At 46.3% G+C, this 10,927-nt stretch overlaps 1 protein-coding gene across 1 annotated transcript in view; it reads right to left on the bottom strand.

Moving 5' to 3' along the window:
• Positions 1–4,596: 4,596 nt before the first annotated feature.
• The window catches only part of LOC134586121 (adhesion G-protein coupled receptor F3-like), a 51,562-nt gene continuing 45,231 nt past the window's right edge, over positions 4,597–10,927 (bottom strand). The window contains exons 16-17 of the mRNA XM_063441631.1: positions 5,630–5,665; positions 4,597–4,674 (exon numbers count right to left, since the gene is read on the bottom strand). Of these exons, the coding sequence (XP_063297701.1) occupies positions 4,597–4,674; positions 5,630–5,665 (114 nt within the window). The remainder of the gene's footprint in view (positions 4,675–5,629; positions 5,666–10,927) is intronic.

The raw sequence follows: 10,927 nt of genomic DNA, 5'->3' as shown, positions 1-10,927 counted from the left end.
TGCAGTGTGTGTATGAATGCAGTGTGTGTGTATGAGTGGTGTGTGTGTGTGTGTGTGTGTGTGTGTGTGTGTTGCAGAGCCTTGGTGGGGGGTGGGCAATTTTTTTTTTATTATTTTAATTTTTTTATTATTATTATTTTTTTTTTTATTTAATTTAATTATTATTTATTTTTTTATTATTATTTTTTTTATTATTACTATCTTTTTTTTTTCGTTCCACCTCCCTGCTTGATACATAGCAGGGAGGGGGGCTCTCCTTCCCTGCTGGTCCAGCATTGGTAGTTCAGTGGGGGGGAGGAAGGGGGCTGTCAGAGCTGTTACTTACCTCTCCTGCAGCTCCTGTCAGCTCTCTCCTCCTCCGCGCCGTCTGTTCAGCTCCCTCTGTCAGCTCCCAGTGTAAGTCTCGCGAGAGCCGCGGCTCTCGCGAGATTTACACTGGGAGCTGACCGAGGTGCTGAACGGACGGCGCGGAGGAGGAGAGAGCTGACAGGAGCTGCAGGAGAGGTAAGTAACAGCTCTGACAGCCCCCCTCTCCCCCAGTCTGTATTATGGCAATGCAAATTGCCATAATACAGACTATTGATTCGAGTATAAGCCGAGTTGGGGGTTTTTAGCACAGAAAATGTGCTAAAAAACTCGGCTTATACTCGAGTATATACGGTATTTCAAACCTCACCTGTCCAAGTTCTGCAACCTCCTTCTACAATTCTACCCTCTCCTCTCAACTAGACATCATGACACCTTCTACATTTAAACGCCGCAGGCACCCCCAACAACAACCTTGGCACACCAAGCTGACTCTATACCTCCAAAAATGCTCCAGAACTGCTGAATGCTGTTGGAGAAAGTCTCACTGTGCGTCTGACTTTCTCCACTATAAATTTATGCTGAGCTCATACAGCTTGGCTCTTTCCTCTGCAAAAGTAAATTACTTCAATACCCTCATAACCACACTCTCCCACGAACCCAAACGACTATTTCACACATTTAACTCTCTTCTTCACCCTATTATTCCTCCTCCACCTACTAACTTGACTGCTTCAGACTTTGCAACTCACTTCACTGACAAGATCTCTACAATCAGGGAAGAGATCTCTCATCTTTCTTCTTCCCCTAACTTCCCTCCCGCTGCTGTTCTATGTTCATTCGCACCTGCTACATTGGAAGAGGTTTCTGCCCCACCACCTGCTCCCTATATTCAATTCCCTCGCATCTCATCCGTACTCTGTCTTCTTCTCTTTCTCCACCTTTCATTAAAATTATCAATCTCTCTCTCTCCTCTGGTATATTTCCATCGCCCTTCAAACATGCAACTGTAACCCCAATTCTAAAGAAGCCCAACCTTGACCCTAACTCCCCATCCAACTACCGTTCTATCTCGCTACTGCCTTTTGCATCCAAGATCCTTGAAAGAGTTGTGTTTTCAAGATTGACAGACTTCCATGAGTCCAACTCTCTGCTAGAACTGCTTCAGTCTGGTTTCCACGCTAAGCACTCTGTGGAAACGGCACTGACCAAAGTATTCAACGATCTACTTGCTGCAAAATCTTGTGGTCACTACTCTATCCTAATTCTCCTGGACCTGTCTGCGGCTTTTGACACTGTTGATCATAGCAGCTTCTTCCCATCCTCCGCAACACTGGTCTAAAAGATATTGCTTTCTCCTGGTGCTCCTCCTACCTCTCCCAGCGCTCTTTCAGTGTTTCTTTCTCTGGCTCTGCTTCTTCTCCCCAACTCCTCTCTGTTGGTGTCCCCCAAGGTTCAGTCCTTGGTCGCCTACTGTTCTCCATCTATACTGCCTCCCTTAGTAAACTCATTCGCTCCTTTGGCTTCCAATATCATTTCTATGCAGATGACACACAAATCTACCTGTCCTCTCTGATCTCTCCATGTCCCTCTTGACTAGTGTCTCTGACTGCCTCTCTGCTATTTCTAACTGGATGGTTGCCCACTTACTTAAACTAAGCTTGACCAAAATTAAAATTCTGGTCTTTCCTCCCTCAAGTGTTGTTACTCCTGTGTCTCCCTCCCTCCAAGTCAATGGTGCTACCATCAACTCCACCACGCAGGCTCACTGCCTAGGTGTTCTCTTTGACTCCGACCTCTCCTTCAAGCCTCATGTTCAGTCTATCACCAAATCCTGTCGTTTTCATATTAAAAACATTGCACGCAACCCACCCTACTTAACGCCAGATGCGACTAAGGTGCTGGTCCATTCCACTGTCCTTTCTCGCCTTGGCTACTGTAATCCACTTCTCAGTGGTCTTACGTGCTCCCAACCTGCGCTGTTACAGTCTATAATGAATGCGGCGGCGAGGCTCATCTTCCTGTCCGCCCGTGACTCCCACGCCTCACACTTCTGTCAATCCCTACATTGGCTTCCTGTAAGATATAGGGCTCAATTTAAAATTCTGGTTCTTGCTTTCAAATCTCTACATAATGCTGCTCCCACCTATCTATCCTCCCTGATACCCAAGTATGTCCCGTCTAGGCCCTTACCCTCTGCTGAAGACTTCTTCTGTCCGTACTCCCACCTCTGATGTTCACCTTCAAGACTTCTAGAGGGCTGCACCGTTCCTGTGGAACTCTCTTCCCTCCTCCGTCATATGCTCACTCAGTCTTCACTCCTTCAGAAAATCATTAAAAACCCACTTCTTCATAAAAGCGTATCAATTAAACTTATGGAGAACCGACCGATTCCTCTCTTACAACTGTCACTAGTCTAATACTATTCTTACCTTTTTGTGTCACTTTACCCCACTCCCTCTAGCATGTAAGCTTATTGAGCAGGGCTCTCCTGTGTGTCCAACTTGTCTTGTTACAACTACATGTCTGTTCGCCCACCCATTGTAAAGCGCTGCGGAATTTGATGGCGTTATATAAAAAATAACATAATAAAAATTCTATCAAACCATTTTAATTCATTCATTTATTTCCATCTATCATCTGTCTGTCTGTCTGTCTATCTGTGACAGATTCCCTATACCTGACAGGCTGTGAATTTTGTTGCTTATTTGATATACTCCATAGTTCGGTATACGAACACCTGAGACCTATCTATTTCGTATACCGAACAAACTACCAAATGGCCAGACCAGCCATGACAGGCGTGTGCTGCTCATTTACTTCTTTCACCTCTGTTTGCACTTCTGTAACCGCAATTATAACAACATTCTGAGCGGTCGGCTGGGTAGCCGCCATTCGTATGGCCGAACACGTGGCGGCTGCCATCTTTAGCCGCAAACAAGTACAGGGAACACTATCTATCTATCTATCATCTTCCTTTTTATTCCATATTATCCTCCAACACCTTCTAAATCTATTTATATTTATATATCCACCTTTCATTTCAATCTTCTTTTACCATTAATGGCACTTATCTATTATATTCACACTGACTTTTGGGTCATGTTGGTTTTTTTTAGGCTTGAGATCAATGCTTTATTCTTAATGTAGCAGGAAAAACAGAAGACAAGAAGAAATAATTATTGGCACTCACATAAGGAACACCGAAAACTCAATCTGGATACAATAATTATTTGAGTGGTTTTTATTGCATGACTTTGTTTTCACAGTTTGGAGGTAATAAAGTTGTTAGATGTCTTGTCCAGAAGCAATTGCATTATCTGTCGAGAAGTTGCTTTTGGTTCTCTTCTCACGTTTGTAGATCCTATAAGTGATAAATATAATGAAGTCACATGCAGATACATAGACAAACGTATACAAACACTGACACACATGCATATACACAGACACAGTGTATAGGTAAGTGTATTGGCTAAACACTGCACACACAGACACACACTACATCCCCAGCACATGCAGACATATACTACATCCCAAGCACGCACACAGAAACATTCTACATCCCCAGCACACACACAAACACATACTACATCCCCAGCGCAGCACACAAACAGACACACTACATCCCCAGCAAACACACAGACATACCCTTCATCTCCAGCACACCCACAGAGAGACACTACCACTGCAGAAACATATATGTTGTTTTTTTTTTTGGGGGGGTGGGTGAGGCAGAATTTCATACTTGGATCTAGGCAGTACAATGTCTTGGGCCAGCCCTGCACAGAAGTTTATTATCGGAAGACCAAAGGCATCTTGTGCAAATGAGAGAGTTGCCTATAGACCATGACAACTTTAATATAATGCACCAAAGAGGCTACAGTAAACGCCTAAAATAAAGAGACTCAGTAAACCTATTACACATTTTACCATTGTCATTCAGTACGTTCAGATGAATTTCCCATACATTGGCCTGATCATCAGATGCATCATCATTAGTTATCAATCTGTCTGACTTAATATTTTACCTTCCCAACCCTCTTCCAGACTTCTCCTTTGATGTTCGGTTTATTGACATCCCAGGTCTTTCATTTGTGGGGAAAATCATGTCATCCTCTCCTGCTAAATCAACCCGTCTGGACATAATGGGATAATACCTTTAATGCTTCGTTCTTCCACTCAATATAGGAGAACTTGAGAAAGTGAAAGTGCCTTTTATGTGCTAAACTCAAATCCTAAAAGGCCAGGATTTCTGAATAAACCCCTCAGACAGGGAGGTAGCACTCACCATTATTTTTCTTTTTTCACAGAAGAGCTTGTTTTACTCTGGACTTCAGATACGGACTTCAGGGTGGTTGTTGATGATGTCTACATTAAATTAATAAAATAAAAACAAAATAAGAACCAATTTCTGTGTATGCACTAAAGTGTTACTTTAATGTCTCTGTCCCTATGTATTTTCAGGACCCCTACCATCCCCCACCCCTCGTATGCAGTAAATAACGAAGACAATAAAAGTGACATCACCTCCCATGATGTCATGGTCTCCTCTGCCAGTGTCCAATCCAACACTTGGAAAAGTGGAGCATTGGGAGCAAGATACGCATGCACGGTGAGTGCCTCTTGTGCATCCAATCTTGAATCAATGCTCTCCTATGTCTTCCTGTTCAAGTGACCGAATTTTGCTTGGTCAGTGCTGTGAAAGAGCCTCAGGGTGGATATAACCCTGCATGGTACAGTGCAGGATTAAAAGGACAGGACCATCATCATTGAGATAAAATTGCCTGGTTGAAAAGGCCTCGAGGTGGTGTGAAAGAGCTGTGAAAGAGCCTCGAGGTGGATATAACCCTGCATGGTAAACATTGCAGCTTCTGAACTGCAATGTTTTACAGTGCAGGATTAAAAGGACAGGACCATCATTATTGAGATAAAATTGCCTGCTTGACTTTAGTGGTCCTTTAACCCCTTAAGGACACATGACATGTGTGACATGTCATGATTCCCTTTTATTCCAGAAGTTTGGTCCTTAAGGGGTTAAAGAGGTCATCCCATGCTGGTATAAGATGCAATAAACAACTGATTATGATTTCAGCATAGACTGTGATTGGTCCTTAAGGGGTCAATTCAATTCCCCATTTTACAGGTATTGCATAAGAACAGAATAATGAGTTTTAATTAAGATGCTTCCAGAGTCATGGTTATTCAGTGACACATTTTGAAATATTTTTGGCAGTACCAAACATTGACATTTCCAATATAACATTGTGTTATTTTAATGTTTTTCTTACTTTGAATATTAAATAAAATTAAAAATAGAACTTACAGTTGACGATTCCTTGCTGCAGAGGGCCTCTCTCACCTAAATGTATAAGGAAAAAAATTACATTTCATCTCATTGTAGATTTTTTAAGTAAATTTTTTTTATATGTAAAGGCATTTTCAATCTACTCTTGTAGGTGAAGAATAGTTGGATATTTCGATAAATTGTATGTGTGTGAGCTGTTTCTGATTAGATGCTAACGATTTTCTACTTCTAAAACTCAAGTTAGGGTAATGGTTGGTATAGAGTTGGTATAGTCAGCTTTGAATACCTACTGCCCACTTTTGTATCTTTGTTGATGGTAAAATTTCCTTAGTGCTCACCAGTGCCGCAATAACTAATTGTACGGCGCAAGAGAGATTTAAAAAAATAAAATAAATAGTTACTTAAATTAATCTATTTTTTCCCTTTTTTCTATTCTACATTTTTCTATGTGTGTTTGTGAGGTGTTGTGTGTGTGTGAATGGTGCTGTGTGGGTGTGTGTTTGTGTGCGAAGGGTGTAGTATGTGTGAAAGGTGCACTGTGTGTGAGGGGGCAGTGTGTGAGTGGTGCTGTGTGTGTGAGTGGTGCTGTGTGTGTGTGTGTGTGAGGGATGCTGTATGTGTGTGAAGGTTGCAGTGTGTGGGGTGAGGGGTGCAGTGTGTGTGTGTGGGAAGGGTGCTGTGTGTGTAAAGGGTGTGAAGGGTGTAGTGTGTGTGTGAAGGATGCAGTGTGTGTGAAGGGTGCAGTGTGTGTGTGAGGTGTGCTGTGTGTGTGAAGTGTGCTGTGTGTGTGAAGTGTGCAGTGTGTGTGAAGTGTGCAGTGTGTGTGAAGGGTGCTGTGTGTGTGAGGGGTGCAGTTTGTGTGAAAGTTGCTGTTTGTGTGTGAAGGATGCTGTGTGTGTGAGAGGGCAGTGTGTGTATTTCCGAAGTGCAGTGTGTGTGAGGGTGGCAGTGTGTGTGTGAGGGGGAGTTGCTGTGAGAGGGCAGTGTGTGTGTGTTGTCAGTGTGTGTGTTAGAGGTGATGTGTGTGTGAGAGGTGCTGTGTGTGTGAGGGGTGCAGTGTGAGTCAGGGGGTGGTGTGTGTATGTGAAGGGGCAGTCTTTGTGTGTGTCAGCGTGAGGTTTGTATTGTGTGTGAGGGGGCAGTCTGTGTGTGTGTGTGAGGGGACAGTCTGTGTGTGTGTGACTGGTCTAGTTTGTGTTTGTGTATGAAGGGTGCATAGGGTCTATGCTGTGTGTAAGATGTTAAAATCTTTCCTAATGTCTCCCCCTTCCTTCTTCCTCGCACTAGGGAGGGGGGACATAATGTTGCAAGCCCTAATGGTCCAGTGGTGGCATGTTCACTCTAGCCTGACTCTCCTGTCCTCCTGCGAGCACAGCACTATATCAGAGCATTGCCATGGTAACACGCAGCAAAGCTCCAACCAGCCTGCTTGCAGGAGGAACACAGAGCCTCCCAGGCCCTTCCCTCTCTCTGCTGGAACTAAATGTCAGCATCTTTGATCTCCTCACCAGCCCGAGAGGGCTTAAAGCAAGGCTGGCTCTGCATTGATTGGCAGGGGAGATGAAAAGAATCTCCCCTGCCGGCCTTGGCCCACGGCCATCAAGGCCCACCAGGCATTTTCTGCAGAATCCACCACCGCCCACATGATATTCCAAACTGCCCACTAGTGGGCGGTAGGGACCAGGTTGACTACCCCTGGTATAGAGTCTAGTTTTAGAATCTATGTGTAAGGGTTCCGCGGGCAGCTGTGAGGGGAGGCTGCAATCCTCTCGCAGCACTCACCCTCGGTCCGTCGCCGCCCGCGGTCCCCCTTCCCCTTACCGGTCAGCGAGCAGCGTCCTCTCCCCTTGACACGCCGCTCGCATCCTCCTCTCCTCCTCCCAGCGGCAGCATGTCTAACGCTGCATGCTGGGAGCCGGCACTAATATCAGAACGCCGGGGTCACTCACGTGACCCGGCGTTAAAGCTACAGCGCAACAATCACAGTGGGGGGTATAGATATCCCCCACGTGTGTTTGTTAATACTGATTGGAAGTTATCCAATCAGGATTAAGGCAAGGATTTAAATACTTACTGTAACGGATCACCTGGCACCCCGACTGGGTACCTCCGTTAATGGATGCTCCTAGCGCTTCCAGAGGACTCCAAGCACTCCACCAGACACCATAAGCACCGCAGGCTGCAGCTATCTCCCTTCAGAACGAAGCAGGAACAAGCTCTTACAAGAGCTCAGTGATTATAGCAAGGGAATATGCCTAGCATAGCAATCCCTTGTAGAAGATTCCCCCAATAAGAGACAGGACTCAAGTTGAGGGTAAAAATAGAACTCTCTGGCTGCTAGCTTGCAGCCCTTTTTATTAGGTGCTCCCATGAAGGGGAGGGACACACACAGTAACGTACATTAACCAATCACACAATAGTTACATCCCACACATAGCCCTCCCCTCTACCTGTAAACTAATTATCTGTACACACAGGAAAATACAATTATCATAGGTAGGGAAAATACAGTTTTTACACAACATTCATAACTCCCAAAATATACATCACATTCGCATAAAAATACATATTCACAATCAATCCATTCAGGGGAACAACATACTTAAAAATCATACGAATTGGACCAGGGGTTCAAAAGTTAGTACAAATGTGCATTTGACCTTCTGGAAGCATGGTTTTACAGGGCCCTCTATCCTGGAGACAATGGGGGGAAGTAATCCAATTATCCAGGACTAGAGGCAGACTCCATTAACCACATGGTTGCAAAACGACATAAAACACTTTAAAATACATAAAGTCACATTTTACACATAACACACAGACATTTCACATATTCCAGATAGCTCAGGTCTGAGTGCACATTATTAGGTGAATGGCACTCAGACCAACCGAATACAGTTTAATCGCCATGGAGCCAAAGTCTTTAATCACACGAATAGGCTCCATGGCATAGCTATCTGGGTTACCACAGCTCACACAGGGCAAGTACCAAATTACCCCACTGTATTTAAAGGGCCAGAATGAGTGACATACACTCTGGTATGGCCGAATACTGTTTTTAAAGGGCCCAATCTCCCAGGGCCATAGTCCAAAGGCAGTAGGCGGGCAGCCAGGCTTCTCCAATGCAATGTGGCGAGATTGCTCTCGTCACATCTCTCCCCTTTTCCAAACAGACTAACAGGGTATCTGACCTCCTGCCGGTCAGTGCCCTTGTTAGTCCAGGAGCCCACCCACAAAACAGAAACAGCAATACAGCCCACCCACAATAACTGGTTACTACACCTGGGTAGAGGAGACATTTGTCCATGTCCAGGTGCCTCACCATGGCTGTGTGGGGGACTGGTAGGCTGCCTTGGTGGGGTGCTGAGTGGGTAGAGACCAGCGGTACTCTGCCCTGATGCCAGCACTACCACGGGAGTAGTCTGGTTGAAGCCTGGTTGCTGGAGACCGACTGTCTCCCCTTTAGCTGCACTGCTCTGCTGCTGGAGACCGACTGTCTCCCCTTTAGTTACACAGCTCTGCTGCTGGAGACCGACTGTCTCCCCTTTGGCTAAACAGCCCTGTCGTGGGGGGGCAGGACCGACCATCCCTACCCCCTGTGTGGTAAGTGCAGAGACCACGGTCCCATCTGCACCGGTGGGGGGCTTACAGTCTCCCCCTGGTACATTAAGCTGCCGCTGGGGAGAGGGGGTAACAGGCTCCTCTCCCAATAGAACACTCTGCCGCTGGGGAAAGGAGACTGGGCTCTCTATTCCCTGCACATTACGGATCCGCCGCTGGGGAGAGGTGGTAGCAAGCTCCTTTCCCATACATACTTTCCGCCTTTGTGGAGGGAGACCGACTGTCTCTCCTCCCAATACAGTGCTCTGCTGCTGGGGAAAGGAGACTGGGCTCTCTATTCCCTGCACATCAATGATCCGCTGCTGGGGAGAGGTGGTAGCAAACTCCTCTCCCATACATACTTTCCGCCTTTGTGGAGGGAGACCGACTGTCTCTCCTCCCAATACAGTGTCCTGCTGCTGGGGGGGAGGTCGATGCTCTCCACTTTCTGTAACTCCAGCTCTAGTTGGGGATCTGGGCCGGTTGCCCAGCATCCCTGTAGGGCCGGTGGAGAGATCTCGGTCCCATCTCCACCTGCCTGCAGGGGGTCCTCCCAGGACCAGTCTATGAGGTCCTCTACCTTGGGTACCTCTGGTTGCTGTTGGGGAGGGAGACCGGTTGTCTCTTCCTCCAATAACCCATTCTGCCGCTGGGGAGTGAGACTGACTGTCTCCCCTCCCTGTAAAACATACTGCCGCTGGGCATCTGGGCCGGGTGGCCAGCATCCCTGTAGGGCCGGTAGAGAGACCTCGGTCCCATCTCCACCGGCCACCTCGGTTTCTTCCTCGTCCCACTCTACCTGTGGCTGGAGTTTCTCCCAACGTGCCCACTGGCCTTCCCTCAACTCCCTGTGTTGTAGGTTCCGGGTCACCATGTCCCACACGAACCGCACGTATTTCTCCTCTGGATTGGGTCCGTAAAACTTCAGGTGCAACCCTACCATCGTGCCAAACTCTAGTACGGAGTAGCTATACGCCATGCTTGCTGTAGCCACTGCTGGTTCCATTATGTTGCTGAAGATAGGGACGCTGCACAACTCCACACGTTACCGGTGTCTCTGAGCTGCTTCTCCTCGCACTAGGACGCCATCCCACCGCTTGCCACCAATGTAACGGATCACCTGGCACCCCGACTGGGTACCTCCGTTAATGGATGCTCCTAGCGCTTCCAGAGGACTCCAAGCACTCCACCAGACACCATAAGCACCGCAGGCTGCAGCTATCTCCCTTCAGAACGAAGCAGGAACAAGCTCTTACAAGAGCTCAGTGATTATAGCAAGGGAATATGCCTAGCATAGCAATCCCTTGTAGAAGATTCCCCCAATAAGAGACAGGACTCAAGTTGAGGGTAAAAATAGAACTCTCTGGCTGCTAGCTTGCAGCCCTTTTTATTAGGTGCTCCCATGAAGGGGAGGGACACACACAGTAACGTACATTAACCAATCACACAATAGTTACATCCCACACATAGCCCTCCCCTCTACCTGTAAACTAATTATCTGTACACACAGGAAAATACAATTATCATAGGTAGGGAAAATACAGTTTTTACACAACATTCATAACTCCCAAAATATACATCACATTCGCATAAAAATACATATTCACAATCAATCCATTCAGGGGAACAACATACTTAAAAATCATACGAATTGGACCAGGGGTTCAAAAGTTAGTACAAATGTGCATTTGACCTTCTGGAAGCATGGTTTTACAG

The sequence above is a fragment of the Pelobates fuscus genome, chromosome 2 (assembly GCF_036172605.1).
Source record: "Pelobates fuscus isolate aPelFus1 chromosome 2, aPelFus1.pri, whole genome shotgun sequence".
NCBI classification, from domain to species: Eukaryota; Metazoa; Chordata; class Amphibia; order Anura; family Pelobatidae; genus Pelobates; species Pelobates fuscus.
Note: the sequence above shows the minus strand (reverse complement) of the source record. Positions and strands in the feature narration are given on the sequence as shown.